General features: G+C 41.8%; 1 protein-coding gene across 1 annotated transcript in view; it reads right to left on the bottom strand.

The window, feature by feature from the left end:
* Dcdc1 (doublecortin domain containing 1) overlaps positions 1-16819 on the bottom strand; it is a 58527-nt gene that overhangs the window by 8527 nt on the left and 33181 nt on the right. The window contains exons 12-16 of the mRNA XM_041679150.1: positions 15434-15635; positions 12005-12136; positions 11189-11290; positions 5230-5366; positions 3838-4014 (exon numbers count right to left, since the gene is read on the bottom strand). Coding sequence (XP_041535084.1) covers positions 3838-4014; positions 5230-5366; positions 11189-11290; positions 12005-12136; positions 15434-15635 — 750 coding nt within the window. The remainder of the gene's footprint in view (positions 1-3837; positions 4015-5229; positions 5367-11188; positions 11291-12004; positions 12137-15433; positions 15636-16819) is intronic.

Raw genomic sequence — 16819 nt, 5'->3', positions numbered from 1 at the left:
ATAGGGAGCCTTGGTTTGGTTGGACACAGAACCTGTGTGGAAGGAGGCTCAGCGAGGCAGTGGTAGAGTACAGGCCATCAGTGAGCTGAAAGATGAAGGTAGCAGGGGGCTGGCTCTGGCTGGGAAGTACACAGAGAAAAACAGGCCCACCAAAAGTGACCCGAGACAGATCTGATCCGAAAATCACCCTGGGGTTTAATAGCTCTGAGCCAGCAGGTAGGTCAAATTCTGGAGCCAACTCTCTGTCATCCTCTGATGTTGCAGGGGTATATAGCCACACAGCCAACATCCCTCCTGTAGGCTGACTGGTAGTCAGGAGACCCCGAAAGTACAAAGGCAAGCCCTCTGCCTGCACCCACCCCAGAACTGAGGTACTAGATTCTTCCATCAAAAAGTGGGCTACTGAATTCAATAGACCATTATCAAAAGAAGAAATATAAATGACCAGCAAATACCATATAATGTATTTTATATCCATAGTCAACAGGGAAAGAAGAATAACTACCACCAAGAAAAAAAATAACAGCAAGCATTGGAGAAGATGGGAGTGGGTGGATAGGACCCTTTATATATGACCAGTAGGAACATAAACTTGTGAAACCACTATGAAGATCCATATGGAGGGTCCTCACAAAACTGAAATTAGAACAAAATGACCCAGCTATCCCATTGACAGGTGTACAGCCAAAGGAAACTGAGTCAGCATACCACAGAGGTGCTTACGCCTCCACATTCACAAAAGCCAGCGAATGGAACCAAGCCAGGTGTCCACCCATCATCAAATGAACGGATAAAGAAAATGTAGCCCATGCGCACAAAGAGATATTATGCAAACATAAAGAATAATGAAATTATGACATTTGCAGAATAAAGGATGCAAGTGGAAATCATATTAAACAAGTTTATGTCAGACCCTGGAAGGCAAGTATTGCCTGTTTCCTCAGACATGGAATCTAATTTTTAAATTATATACTAGGATGCGTATATGTATGTGTCTAGGTTTGTAGAGCATGGAACTAGAAGGGGCTCAGGAGAGGGAAGTAGTGGAATTTAAGGGATACAGAAGATAGAGAGAGCAAAGAGTACACGTGAAAGGAAAACAAATCATCACTACTGGGAAGAACGGGGACAAAGTACAACACACATGTCTGAAGACTCCCTGAGGGCCGGCAGGTGGTGGTGAAGGCCTTTAATCCAAGCACTTGGATGTAGAGACAGGTGAATCTGTGAGTTCAAGGCCAGCCTGGTCTACAGAAGGAGTTCCAAAGTAGCCAGGGCTACACAGAAAAACCCTGTCTCAAAAAACCAAAAACTAACCAACTGAACTAACAACCAAACAAAAAACCACCACCACCACCATCAAAAGAAAAATAGAAAAAAAAAATCCCTGAAGAAATCAACCCAATACTTTTTATGTTAACTTAAAAATTAATTTAAAGACAGTAACAAAGACCCGTACATAATTTATATTAAAGAATCCTGTTGATATTTAAGAATCCTACTATTTAAACACATGTCAACACTGTCATCAAATTAAACAGAACTCTAGAAACTCCTTGACATCATTTTCTTTCTGGTCTTTCTTCAATTTTCTATACTTGTTTCAAAATTTACTTTAAGGGGTGTATTGTTGAGGGGGGGCTCCTAAAACATCTGCAAAACTGCAACCCAGTTCCATTGCATACAAGGAGAGCGGGACTCTCTGCACTGTAAGGGTGGAAGGTTCAAAGAAAAATAGAATTTTATTAATTTTTAAAATTGTGTGACTAATAAAAAAGATCTACCTTGTCCAAAAAAAAAAAGAAACCTGTCAAATATAGTCAATATTGCCAAGAATGTCATTAAAGCACATATACTTGTTTTGACATAATGGATTGCTTTGTTCTAGAATATAATAATCTACATTAAACAACTTGCCTCTAGTGTAATGAGTCTTTGTCATCCTGACATCATAATTTAATGAGATCCTGCGGCACACATTCTCTACTACTGATGTTAACCTGTCAATTACACGGTGCGTTCAGAGTTTATAAATGTCTGCTCACAGACGTAAATTAAAATGATACTTCCCAGCTTCCAGCACTGTAGCCTCCATATAGAAAGTTCATGAAAGTTATACGATCATGGAACCGTAGTTAGGGAGTGCCTTCCATTGCTGACAGTGAGAGCCACATCAATCAGAAAGCCAGCTCCTGACTAGATAGACCCATGTGTCATCTCTGGAAAATCCCTTGTGAGTTTCGCTACACCGTCTAATAGGTGACTTTCCTATTCTCCACGCTCCTTTCTCTGTCTCTTGGCTGATCACCGCCTAGTCTTTCACTACTTTGTTGCCTTTAGTTGCCAAGGCTAAATGCTCTCTCGGAAGCAGCATCAACATTTGACTCTGGTTTCTTTCTTTTTTATTTTTTTTAATTAAAAAGATTTTTTTTTCATTTTGTATACCAACTCCAGTTCCCCCTCCCCTCCCTCTACCATCTTCCCCCACCTCCCTCCAATCCCACCCCCATCCACACCTCGGAGCTTGAACTGGCCCTGACTACCCTAATTGTCCTCATAGGGTTTACTACACTCAGTAAGGGATGGAAGCAGATGCAGAGCTCCTCAGCCAAGCACTGGGCTGACTGCTTCTGAAGAGAACAGTGAGAAGAGCGCCATTACAGCCACTCTTCAGAGTCTCTCTAGGAAGTTGGCTTTCGCTTCTTTGAAAATAACCATTTTCCCTTTGTTGCTCATGGTGACTGTTGTACATTTTCACATTGTTTTTCAAGTGTAGCAAGTTAGTCATCAGCTTCTGAGATGTGGCTGCACTCAGGGGTCTTTCCGTGAAGAAAGGCTTTGAGCCTGGAGCATCCCTGGAGGCCAGCCCAGCTGAGATGCCTCTGCTGTTCCAGAACCTTCATCAACTCTGTGAAGTTCCTAGACCTTTCTATTGCATCTTTCTATTGCACCCCACCCCTACCCCCAGCGTCATTTCTGTCTCTCATCCCAGGAAAGTCTATGCAAACACTTATCAGAGGAAAACAGGCTAAGAAGTGTTAGCATTACCATTGCAGCAGGAAAGACTTTAGGGAATGCCTACTATTTAAACCTACTTGCCGCTTGCTTCTTTTCCACTTAAAGACTAAGACCAAAACGCCAAACTTTAGATTTATATTCTTCAAATTGGAAACAATTCAGGAGCAGCTGCTTGTCTCCTCAAGCCAGTGTTTATCTCTGGGAAGTAGGAATTCTGTCGGGCCAGGATAGCAGGTCGTGAGACTATGACAGGCTCTCTGTAAGAACCACGGTCGCTTTTCCATAAAGAACATCTCTGGGGAATAAGTCACAACAGGGAGTAGAAACGACTCTTTTGTGAGATAGATTTAAGATGAATGAGAAAAACCTTTTTAAGTAAAATAAACTGGGTCCCACTTAGCCCTGGCTGGCCTCAAGTTTACCATTGTAGCTAAAGACGACCTTTAGCTCCTCGCCTCCTGCCTCCACCTCTCAAGTGCTGGGATTAGAAGCTTGCGCCACTACTTCCACTCTTAAGTAATTTTAAAGGGTAGTCTTGGTCTGGAGTGTGTGCAATTGGCCATGTGTCCTATTCGAATACACACACACACTCACACACACACACACACACACACACACATACACACACACAAACACCTGTCAGATAGCATTAGACGTGTGCACATGGGTGAGCTTGTTCAATGACCTGACCAGCCTTGCGAGGGCAGTTTTATTCCCATTGGACAAATGAGAAAAGTTCATTAACTTGCCTGATCTGCCAACCTAGAGAAGTCAAAGTCAGGGTCTGATTCCAGGCCTGTTAGACCACATTAGACCTACCTCTGAAATAGTGCTGGCCCTGACATAAGCACCATCGTCAGGTCTGCCTCCGTTCTGGTAGGCCCACACTCGTCTCACATGCGGAACCCGGTGCAGGGTGTGCTGCTGGGTTACTTTACATTGACTTGCAGTCAGGGAGCACCTGGGCTGTAGTTCTTTGCCTTCAGAAAGTTGCGCCTGTTAAGGAAAGCCCAGAGAATACTGCATATGGACAACGAATGGTGTGCAAAGGGAATCTGGTGGAAGCCAGCAATGCCATGTAATCACAATGTCTACCAATGTATACTTATTCTAATAAGTGTGGCATGCCCAGACCTCTCCTGCCATAGACTTGGGTGAATTCCCCTTGCTTCCATGAAGCTACTGGGGTAATAACAGACACAAACTCACTTAGACGAAGCATTTAACGGATTTGCAATGCTGAGGAATGAAGGGTGATATGTTTCTGGACATGCGTGTGGTGTTTCTCCTACAGGAGACGTCTCTGCAATTAATGAGTGAGGTTTTGATGCAGAACCACAGCTCCATTTTCTCTAGCTCAGTGATGCTTAGGGGACTGTGTGTAGCAAGTCCTAGCTCACTGGTTTCTGAAATGCAGCTGCCACCTTCCTGCTTTGCCAAGCCCTCGCCTGGCAGCCCTTCATCCTACTCAAGCATATCCTAGCCCAGTGCTTGTTTGTTCATTCCCTGACTACAGACTGATCCTTCTGAGCTTGGCAAGGAGTCAAGTCTCTAGCAATGTCAGCTTCTTCACTCCAGGCACCTTGATTTAGACATACACTTAAAATTTGCACTGAACACACGTCACGAGTTGGATAAGCCCCGCTAAAATAGTGGCCAAGAGTAGGATGAAGAATTCCACGAAGCATGCGGCTTCCCCCAGTCTCTATCCCCAATCCTGCCTCAACTGCTGACCTTTCTCTTTTCAAATGTTTTATGTCTGGCAATCTTGACTGATTAACCAATTGGCCGAAACCACTTTTTCATCTTCTTACTTCTAAATATCTCCATTGTGATCGGCATTGTGCTGCTTGCTCTTTTTACATATTGCGTAGTACCCTCAGGGGTGATGAGCGATGAAGCCATAAGGTTCAACTTGACTACACTTAGTGTAATTACCTTTGTACATATCCACTGGGCCTTTCTCTTGTCTTTGCTAAGGTCATAATTTCTGGTCTCCATTCAAATAAAACAGACGTTCATGTGAGCTGGCTGTCTCCGGGATAGCTACTCTCCAAATGCCAACTCATTGCCTGGCATATGGTTATGGTGGTTATAACTGCCTAGCTGCTGAGAGCATATTAATAGCATGATTTAAAAATTCAACATGATACTTATAAATGCTGCTAACAGGGGCAGAGTTCTTAATGTCTGGGACCCCAAGGAGCATACCTCGGTCTCTCGGATACGTTCCATGAGCTTCATCTCCTCTTGAGTCTGCTCTGTCCAGCCTCCCTCCATCACTACCGGCTGCAGAGGGCTTTGGGTGGGCACCATGGTGGCTGGCTGACGGGCTGCCATTCGCCGCCCTGGAAAGAGGAACGAAAAGATGTTGCTTCTGAAGGTAGGTTTCCAAGTTTTAGGGGAATTGGACTGACTTTCCAGGCATAAATTGTTCCACTCAGGGGCAGTAAATAGGCTATAAAATACTAAAAATATCATAGAAGCCAAGATGACTAAGGTGATAATATTTAGCAATATTCAAGTGTAGGCTTTAAATGGCCATGGCTGTACAGATGGAAAAGGAAGACAGCGTGCTGACTTCCACCTGGCCCCCACACAGCATCTGCGATCTGGTTCGGCAGTAATTTAGTCAAATAGAATTCACGACCTCACTTGGTTCCCATCATTTCTTCCAGTCTCAGAGCATATGTTTTGTTCTTTCCACTAGTAACAAGCCTTCCCCCACAATTAGCCTCACAGCCTGGGGATTAAGTATTTCTACAATAATATTAACAGAAGAGATGGGAGCCCCATTTTTTTTTCTATCTAATAACACCCCCTGAGCACAATTTGCTTCTGATGCCTCTGCGGAGTCCTTTCCGCTGTTGAAAAGCTGGAGGAAGAGAAAGTATTTGTTGGAATACTGTGTTCTGAAGAACTGCAGGCATAAATTATTAAGTGTGGTAACTAGGATGTTTGCGTTCCTTCTCGACCACTTTGAATCCTTATATAGGATTTTCAGTCATGCTTATACGATATTGCTTTCTCTCTCTGAGTTGAAGGTGAGTACGGCTCCAAGTCCCCTACGGCTTTCTAAACTTCTGAAATAAAAAAAAAAAAGCCATGTTTTATGTTGTGTAATTTGCACTTTTTGTTTCAGTGAGCTCTTGCTTCAAGTTCAGTAGGGAAGGAAGATGGTAAGAAAATGATTATACCTATGAACTGTGAATGTGTGAATGGTATATAGATAACAGAAACCCAAGCTTCCATGAAGGCTGAGGCAGAAGGATGGTGAGTTTGAGGCCTGTCTGAGTAAAAGCCAGGCGAGCTAGAGCAATTCTAGCACCCCTCAAAATTAAAAATCTAAATTAAAAAGGGTTGAAGGCACAGTCCAGTGCTGTCAGGCTTCTTCACACACTCAAGACTCGGGATTCGATGCCCAACACTTAGTAAACAAACTGAGAAAGGGGACATTGGCAGGAGCTGCTGACCCAAGGTTGCACAAGGGTCTCTAAGGAGGCCAATCCAGTGAGTAAATGAGAGAGCCCGGAAAATGAATGAAAGTCTCAACTTTGCTGCCAAGACCCTGTCAATTTGAAGATTTTCAGATGACGGCTACAAACAAAACTCTGAAAATAATTCAGGACTTGCGGAGGATAAAGGCCGTGTGTCTTTACAGCTAAAACTGATGAGATGGTCTAGCAATAAAAATAAGTGATGGCAATGGCTTCTCCGGGAAGCAAGCACACAACATGCCTCATCGTGCTTCACGTGCTGTCTGTGAATGTGGAAAAGCATCATTGGAGCGGTCCGTCAGTCACAGGGACGGCATCGCTAGGTAACGAGCTTCAAACCACAGCAATCTTAACACAAATCCTTAAAAATAGTCAGTTTTCATCCAATTTTACTCTCAGAGTGCAGATAATATTAATTTACAAAACATATATTTTAATGGATTATACCCTAACAAATGTCATATTTAGAATGCACCGTGGACATTCAAATTTTGTTCAGATACACAGAGTTCAGCAATTGCTTCTCATTTACACAGCTGAAGGGCAGTAGCTGAAAAATGGAACCCGAGAACTAGATTACATGGCATTCAGTTCTGTCACCTTGCTTCTAGAGGTCCTAAGCAAACAAATACATTAGCACCATAATGCTCATGAAAATGCACAAAAGGCTTCAGTCAGTGGAAAGTTTTTCATAATCTACTGCAATTTACATATGTAAAGATAGCATAAACTGAAGCCAAGCAAAGGGGTTCTGTATAAATTATTTCATTTCCTTGTTATGGTTTCTACATATTCTACTTTATTTTCTATGAGATTGGGGGTTAGCAATGAGTGGGCTGTTGGGGACATGAGACTGGGGATAGCGATGAGCGGGCTGTTGGGGACATGACTCTTTCCTGCTCCTACCATTCCATTTGAAGGAGGTGGAGCTCTCCTGACAGCAGATGTCTTGTCCCACTGAAAGTTGGGAAAAACAAGCAGAGGATTCTTGTTCCGCTCTCGGTTTTCTCTTAGAAGCTAGAGAGTGCTTTGTTGCTGTTTCACATGGCCCTGCTCATCAATTCTCTGCACTCCACCCCTTATTGGGACCCCAACCCTTTTCAATATCTGTGTCTGGGAAGGGATTTTGGCTATTGGATCCACCTGGTTCGTACGCAGCAAAGGCATTACTTGCTCTGATTTGTAATACTGAGATTAATTAATTTAAAAAGCCAAGTTAGGAAATATATTTTATTCTCAGAAACACAGGTATCAATATTTATTTTCTATTATGTGTTAATCATGCAATAACTATTTGACAAAAGCTACACAATCACAAAATTGTTACAAAATAATTACTATTATTAATAGTACTGATCATACTTACAAATGATAACCAATTCACTTAATATAGTTTTTTGTACATAGTATTTGCTGCAATGACCAACAAACGTTCATGCCTCCTATTCTAGGCAACCCTCAAGATGTATAAAATTAAGCAGTGGTTGATGTCTACAATCCCAGAATTTAGGAGTCTGAGGCCTAAAGATCATGATTTAGAGACTATTCTCCTCCCTCCCCCTTCTCTCCTTCCTTCCCTCCCTCCTCATTCCAAGTTTTTATGAATTGTGCTTCAGCTAAGACTTGATTACCATTTATTTTGATAATCCTTGTAGCTAGTCTAGGCTTTTCATGAGAGCAATTCATATAATTATGTGTAACCACAGAATACATGCCAGTTTTTAGGGGGAGACAAGAACTAGCACTGAATCTGAAAAGAAAGGACATCTGTGGATAACTCCATAATGGACTTCCACTAACAAACAAAGCATCAACTGTTTAGGTGCTGGTGCTGTGGCTGATACCAAATTACATTTAAATGTCTTTTTGCAAATTAGAGTTAAAGTTGGAGGCATAATGTAAAACCAGAATTTAGCAAAGGTGATTTTTCAGATGCTATTTTCAGTAATGTTGCTTTCTACAAATTTAAGGCAGTAAAGCTTGGAAGATTCCCTGCAGTGAATGAATTGGAATTCCATTCATTTTTTTTTTTCCTTTCAATCATTCTAAAACTAGTCAGGAACACACTGGAAGAGTGGAACATTTCTCATCTGAGGAGGATAGTCCTGGGAACAAAGAATTACCATAATATCTTGAGGGCCATAGGGGTGGAGTTCAAGATGTGACAAACTGCTTTACCCCACGATTAGAATGCCTTGTGGGGGGACCCCTGGAAAAGAAGTAGAAATAACAACGAGGGAGACTCCAAGAGGGTCTGAGGGGGAAAACTTGAAGTAGAGGGAATTAAATTTTCTCAAGCGCCCCAAATTTTGAAAGCATATGATGAATGTAGAAAACTCATGGGTGGAGTGAGCAAGGAAACAGGAGACCTTATAGACAGTGGGATCATGGAGGCCCACATGAAGACAACCCAGACTTGTTTCTAAGGGTGCTAGGAAGCCTCAGTAGCCTGTATATCTGGGCTGCCTTAACACCTTTGTGTTTTCACACCATCGTTTCAACTCTAGAGTCTCACCCTTGCTCATAGTGCCTGAGTACTGAGTTGGTGGTCTGACTGCTGAGCCACTGCAATCTTGCTTCTCTTTGAGGTTGGTATGTATAGCCGTAGGCTACAACATCTTTTTTTTAATCTTACTGAAATTGATGGCTGCCAGAATGGTCCCTCCCATCAATCTCTGTCTTTATTATAATCCCATCTGCATGCTAAAAGACAACCTTCTTGTGCCAGTACAGTTGATAGTTGCTATGGTAACAACCTGAAGGAATCATAGGAGGGAAAGGAAATGATGCCTGAGTTCCAGGAAAATCTCCGCTCGCTCCCAGGAAAGACAGGACTATTTCTCACTAGTGGCTCTTCTCCTTCCTCACACCCGCCTCCATTTATCTTACTCTATCAGTCATTTCCCAACTTGAAGACTTTATTTGCGGTTTATCTCCCATTTCTCAGGTTCTTGGCCAAGAAGGAAAGTCTTCTTCAATTATGAGTCAGTGCTCGGTATTATTCTTAGTTCCCAACTGTGAGAGGGGAAAAGGACCCAGTTTTTGGAAAACAACAACATGAGGGAAGCTGGTAACCATCAGATGGATGCTGTGAAGACTTGAAGCCAGAAGATCAGTTAGTTAGAAACCGTTCTACTAACCCAGTCATAGAGTCTCTGCTTGAATTTGGATAAAGGCAGAGGAAACTCCTCCAATTAGCTTCTCTGTAGCTATGATAAAAACATTGACCAGAAGCAACCTGGGGAGTTTATCTGGCTTGAAGGTTATAGTCTTCTAGATGGAAAACAAGGCAGGAACTCAAGGCAGAAGGCTGAAGCATTAATTATGAAGAAATGCTGCTTGCTGGCTCGCTCCCTGTGGCCTGCTCAGCTTGCTTTATTATAAAATTCAGGGACACCTAGCCAGGGGTGGCATAGCCCCAGTACGCCAGGCCCTCAGACACCAGTCACTAATCAACGAAGTGCCCCACAGACATCCCTATAGGCCCAGCTGATGGAGCCAGTTCCTCAGTTAGGTTCCTTCTTCCTGGGTGACTACTTTTTGTCAAGTTGACAGAAACTAGCCAGCACATAGACTTAAGGGGGTTGGAATTCACTAGTGCTCAATGCAACACAGGGGACAAGATTTTCTAAAGACTCGCTTGGGGAAGGAGAGAGGGGGTGATAACAAGGACGACTTGCAGCTTCCTGGTAGAGAATGCCTGGATGAATGGTGCAGAACTTCTGGTAGAGGAGACTAGAGAGGCGTTGGCACTTAGGTGACATACCAGCTCGAGTCTGGGCTTGTCCCCAAATACTCAGGTCACAATGTCTAGTAGTTGGATAGCAGACATTTGGAGGAGTCACAAAAGGTTTTCTCATAGCCGGAATCCTTCCTCAGGTAAGGAATGGATATTGGCTATCCTAAAGCCAGAGCTGCCTTCTACATTGAGAACTATATGCATGGTTGTTGAAGTAAAACTCAAGGGCTGAAGACACAAGCCAATGTTTATAATGAGGAGCTGAAATTCTGTGATTATGAAGATTGAAATGCATTCCTTACTAGACTACAGTCCGCAGAACACTGATTTTCTCTGAACAATCACCTGCATCTCAAGTGCTTGAAACAGTATGAAGTCAGGAACCTGAGATTCTGCGGGGAGAACGAGGGGCAAGGACACACACTGGCCACTGTTAGCTTTGACTATGAAAAGCATACTCATGCTGTATTAAGAGAGTCCTTGGCTCACTGAACATGACCTTGATAATTTCACAACTGCTCTGCTCTAATTGCTAAAATGAAAAATGTCCCATAAATAAACTTTATCTCCAGTAATAAGATACCAAGGAATAACAGCAAGATTTTGCTTAAATATGTAGGTCTTGTTTTATTTATTCCTAAAGTTTCTATAGTGTCAATTAAGAGAGCATTTCAAACGCAAGGACAGACAATCCTTACTTTTCTCAGTGCAAATGCAAATCATGGGGTATTCCTTTTAATATAAAATTTACAGATATAAAACCAGTACCAAATGGCTATGCTATTAGATTTTACACCTTGTTCTAATTTACACAGCATAATGTTTCTGTAGCATGTATTGGCTAACTATTTGGTATCAAGCAGTAGAAAATAATTATTGGTAACCGTTGTTCCATTTGGAATTAAACACAATGACTAACTTCATCCACACTGACCTTTCAACTGCCGCATCTTGTGTCTCAGGGTGTCTAAATCAGCCAAAATTTGGTCCTTCTTTAGCCAGTTTTGTTTCTTTAATTTTTCTGAGTTCTGTGGAGCTACGGTAAAGAAATAATGTTTTGCATAGTGTTCTTTTGTCAAGAATAACTTATCATAGCTACCAATAACTTACAAAGAACTTTCTGCTTCGAGAGACAGATTGAATTAGAAAGATGTAATTAAAAGAGGTAAGGGCTGTTAAAAGAAGCTTTGTTTGAAAGATGAGAAAGCTTGGGGCATTTCTGTATGGAACAGAGGCGGGCCAGGAAGGCGATCAAAACTGCTTTATGTATAGATTTACCATATGCAATGGCCATATTTCATTTTCTGCTTCCACTAACTGTTTGGTGGTGATGAAAGCCTGGCTTGGGACCATTCATTTTTTTAAACATCCACCTACTGCCTAAAGGGTACAATTCCTAAAAATGAAAATGTGCAGACAGGTCGTCCTCAGTGTGAATTAAACTCATTTGTTATTTTCTAATGGATACCATTATTCTCCGCCTTATAGACCAAGCACCTCTTTATCAACTAAATCAGACACTTCTCCATGCAGAATAAGCCATTCCAGTAAGAGAAAAACAAGCAATTGTGTAAATATGTGCATATAGCTGTCTTTGCACAAGTATTAATTGACTGATTGGCTCTCTGCATAAATACAATATCCTTATGGTGACATTAGACATACTTTATTCATTTTTTCATGACATAAAGCTTATTTCCCCCTCTTTTTACATGCTGTTTAAAAGGAAGCAAAAACAGAAAAACCTTACCATTTAGAGGCAGAAATGGCTCACCACAAGACACCCAAATTGCAATGGGACTTTTGAGGATCTGGGCAAGCAAAGATTTATCTATGCCCTCCAAACAATCCAATCTGTTTCCCATTTTCATTTTTGAGTTTTCTGGGAAAGAAGCAACATGTTTAGACTTGTCAGTTAATAATGAACGAATATCCTTTATGAATTCACTTGCTCAAAGTATTTTCTTCTTCATTGATGACTTCCTTAATTATTATGAAAACTGGAGCCAACACAACACTTAGTCAGAAATGTCACAGACAACCAAAGAATCGAACATCCTTCCAGATACTTTAAAATGGAAAAAAATTTTAAAAAGTAACTGAAACACATGATGTTTAGTGACATTGCTGGGTTGCAGCAGAGCTGAGTGATTTTAGCAGATGTGTTCTTCCTGCTTCCTGCCCTGTAAGCACCGTGCTGAAACACTTCAGCTATTTCTTTAAAGTTCTTCTGTGGATATTAGTAGCATAATGCCGAAACTCAACTTCAAACGGGAGCAGACCACAAATGGTGCTGCCTTGCCCCAGGATGGGCTTCAGAATATGGGAGAAGAAAGGATGCCTTAAATAGGACCTCTGGTCGTCCTGAGGAGTGGCATCCTCCTGACAGTCCTGAGCAGTTGTACTACTCTGTTCTTCAAGAAGACTTTTAAAAGGAATTTGAAAGAACTGCATTTGAGATGATTACCCTTTTAACACTAAGTAGAGGGAGAGCCATGTACTTTGAAAACCATTCAGGTACAAGTTGTTCAAATCATTGCTTCTTAAAATTCATGGAAAAAATCAAACAACATAATATACACATTTACAATAAATAAAAGTCATGACTGTTTGATAGATACGAGTCAAGCACTGGTCTAATATATGTTTATATTCACAAGGACCAAATATAAATTATATGAAAAAATATTAAATATTCATTCAAGTAAATATGCATATAAACTTGCATATATGTGCATATTTACCCATTTGTGTTTTGAATGTGTCCATTCATAAATTAAAGTAGAGAAAATTAATGGTCAACATGATGTCCTTAGAGGGTTGGATTCTTTCATTGACTTCTTCATTCATTTATATGGCATGTGCATATGTTTAGGCATGATTGCCTGTGTCTGCTTGAGGCTGGTTTGAGAATATCATCCTCTATCATTATCCATCTTAATTTTGAAACAGGCTCTCTCACAGACATTGGTGATTGCTCTTTCAGTGAGGTTGGCCGTATAAGGCCCCAAATTTACCTGCCCACACCGCCCAAGCCTAGGGTTATGGTTGTGTACTACCATGAGTGCTGGGGACCTGAACCCAGGTCTTCACACCTGCACAGCAAGCATTTGACCCACTGAGCCATCTCCCCTGCCCTGAGATGGGGTTTTTAAAAATACCATTACATTGGGAGAGCTGCTCTTCTTGTGGCTGGGACCAAGCCCTTTCTAAAGGAGCTCCACACAGCTTTTGTCTCTCCTGTCTATCAACTTTCAGCCAGGTGACATCCAGCGCCACTGCCCTGTGGTAGATATAGCTCTTGATCCCCAATGAATCAAACCTGCCAGTGCCTAGATTTGAACCTCCTGGTCTCCGTGAAAAACATAGTTTGGTTTTAGAATTGCCTCATCCATTAGAAAAGAATATTCCCAGAAATGCACAGAGAAACACAGTCTAGTCTGTAGGTTATTTACTTTGGCAACCGGGTTCGAGATGACCCGAATTGAGTGAGCGAGTACATTGGGGATGGAGGTTCACTTAGTTCTTATTCTGACTCAGGTGGTCTTGCCCCATTGGTGGGAGCTAGACCCCACAGCCTGGTTAATTCACTGCTGGTGAAGAAAGGAAGGGTGTGGTCAAGGCACAGAAATGTCTGATATCCAGCAGGGGGCAAACAGGAACATACTACGTTTTCACAAGATGGGAGAAATTTATAGACTTTTGGTATCCCAGCCATCTTTGGTAGAACAAAATATTTCTCATACTGTAGTGTTTTATTTTAATAGAACAGAAAGGGAAAAAAAAACAAAAATCACAAGCAGATACATTCTGTTGTGAGCAAAAGCTCCTGAATAGAAAGCTGGACTGACTAATTAAAACATCAGTACTGTGCAGGGATTGGAGAACTGCAGGTCCAGAGGGTAATTATCTTATCTTAGGCTTGTTCCAGCCCTCCAGAACAGCCATTCCTCACCCAGCCAGTTAGTGTCTGAACTAACATTGTGTGGACAGTAGGTAAAAACATTTAAAAGGCTATTAACAGACCAAGATTATTAGCTTGCACCATTCCAAAAGCTAAAAATGTCACAAGAAAGCATCTTGGATTTATAAAAAAGCTTACCACATCTCTGATATACCCATCTATATATATATTGGTTTTTCCAAACAGGGTTTCTCCGTAGCTTTTTGGTTCCTGTCCTGGAACTAGCTCTGTAGACCAGGCTGGCCTCGAACCCACAGAGATCCGCCTGCCTCTGCCTCCCGAGTGCTGGGATTAAAGGCGTGCGCCACCACCACCCGGCCCCATCAATATATTTTAAACTTGCCTTGATTTATGACTTTTTTTTTTGTCCTGTGAAACCATAAAACAGCTTCCATGTTGGAACATAGAATTTGGGGGAACAAAAAACTATGTTCCCTAGCTTTGGTTACTCAAAAGAACTCCAGAATAAACTATCTCTTATTCCCTTGAAGATAAGTTTTTTTTTCTTTTAATCAGCATTTAATTCCTTTGCTTCTCATGAAAAGTCTGTAAGAAAAGTGATTATTGGTAAATCTAGATAGAGATACAAGGACTGAGGTAGAGTTGGGTTCAAGACCTTGACCAATGTCATTCAGCTTAGAAACCTGCTATTCTGACTCCCAAACCAAAATTTATAAGCTCTAAACTATGCCTCTCAGGACCTGAGTAGAAAATCTCACACTGAGAAGCACACTGTTGTATCACATCTGGCAGGAAAGGAACATCCAGTAGAGCTTCTAGGGCTTCACAGAGCAGGGGGAGCAGCAAAGTCAGGGAGGGAAACAAGGGCAGGAAAAGTAGAAGACAGAGACCTTCCCATCAACAGTGGGAAGAGAGCAGCGCTGGTCTAGCAACAACTTCTTCACTACTCCCAGGTGATTTGGGGTCTGAGTTTTAGAACAAAACAATGTTAGTGCTTTACAAAGTAGTTAAATTACCTACTGTTGTCAGTTTTATGAATTGATTTATTGGTTCTGTTCTAAAACTAGAATATGTATTATTTATTTACTTACTTATTAAGAAAGGTAAGGACACTATGAGAACCTCACTTTCTCTGAACCATTTACAAAAGTCCCTGGTATAATTTTGAAATCCGTGCTGTGGTGATTGGATGAATCATATTTAACTTTTCGATAACGGAGCATAAACGACTAATGCCCATAGAAGCTCACCAACCTTCTGTATTTTGAACAGCTGTCTGTGCTGTCCCCAAAGACTCCGTGCTTCTCTCTTGTGTCTCAGGGTATCTCTGGGCGAGGGTCTCACCTATGGCCCACAGAACCAAGCTGCGCAAAGTCAGTATGTTGGTTCCATCTCTGGTGTAGATTTTGGTGGCTGCTCTAGTGAGTCCAAGTCGTTCCGTGCACTCTGCAAGAAGCTGCAAACTACGAGTTGTAAGTAATGGATAGGAGGCACAGGAGAGCTGGCTGGGCAGTTACAAGCACCTACTGCTTTTGAGAGAACCAAGGTTCTGCTCCCAGTACCTGCATGATGGCTTCCACCTACAGATAACTGCAATTCCAGGGCATCCAGTGCCCTTGTGTGACCTCTGAGGGTTCCAAACATGCATGAAGTGCACTTGCATGCAGGCAGAGCACAGAAAAATAAAAACAATTTTTTAAAAACACTAATAGAAAATAATGATGACATTGAAATTATAACAAGCTGTCAGCCACTGTAGAAATCTGTAAAGCCCTTATTTTCAGAAAACAGATGCTGAATGACTAGGATGTTGATTTCTGATTACAGGCGATTTTTACATCTGTTTTCTCTAAGTTAATATGAGCCGCACCTGGTTTTGAACATTCCTTGCTCTAAAGCTGAAGCCCAGCAGCTTATATACGGTGATACATTTTTCCACAAGACATTCTTGCTTAAAGCAAGTAACATCTCCTTCCTTTTTGTTACACTATAAGATATAAAGTGGCAATACTGCAAATGGGTGAACAGTTTTAAATAAACAAATAATTTTCTCACCAAAACTCTCACACATTATCCCCTCCATTTTGCAGATGGGAAAACAAATCTAAAAGCTGGTCTTTTAGGCCAACAAGGTGGCTCAGACTTAGCATGCCTGCCACAGACCAGAAGGCCTGAGTTCAATCTCTGGGATCTATGTACTGGGAGGAGGGTATCATCTCCCTCAGATGGAAAGAGAAAGAGAGAGAGGAGGCCAGTCTTGTAGCCTTGGGTAAATCTTGGGGTTAACTTTTGTACTTTGCTTGGTTCATTGAGCAATAGTTTCATTTTGGAAAAAATTCACTTTTGTTTTTATGTTTATGGCTGTCCATCTCTGTGTGCCCAAGAGTGCAGATGCCCCAGGAAGCCAGAAGAGTATATCAGATCCTAGTGAACTGGAGTTACATACAGACTGTGTGGGCTACCCGTAGGGGTGTGGAACCCAAACTGATGTCCTCTGCAAGAGTAGTAAATACTCATAAATGTTGAGCCATCTCTCCAGACCTGAATAAGAAAAGCCAATTATTTCCAACCCCAGAGGTGAGTGACAAGAAGGGGGTGGGAGGAGTTGGCATAAAAAAACCCATACTGTATAAACCTATA

Source organism: Microtus oregoni, unplaced genomic scaffold (genome assembly GCF_018167655.1).
Source record: "Microtus oregoni isolate MIOR12 unplaced genomic scaffold, Mior012 000031F_ref0000149, whole genome shotgun sequence".
Classification (NCBI taxonomy): domain Eukaryota; kingdom Metazoa; phylum Chordata; class Mammalia; order Rodentia; family Cricetidae; genus Microtus; species Microtus oregoni.
Note: the sequence above shows the minus strand (reverse complement) of the source record. Positions and strands in the feature narration are given on the sequence as shown.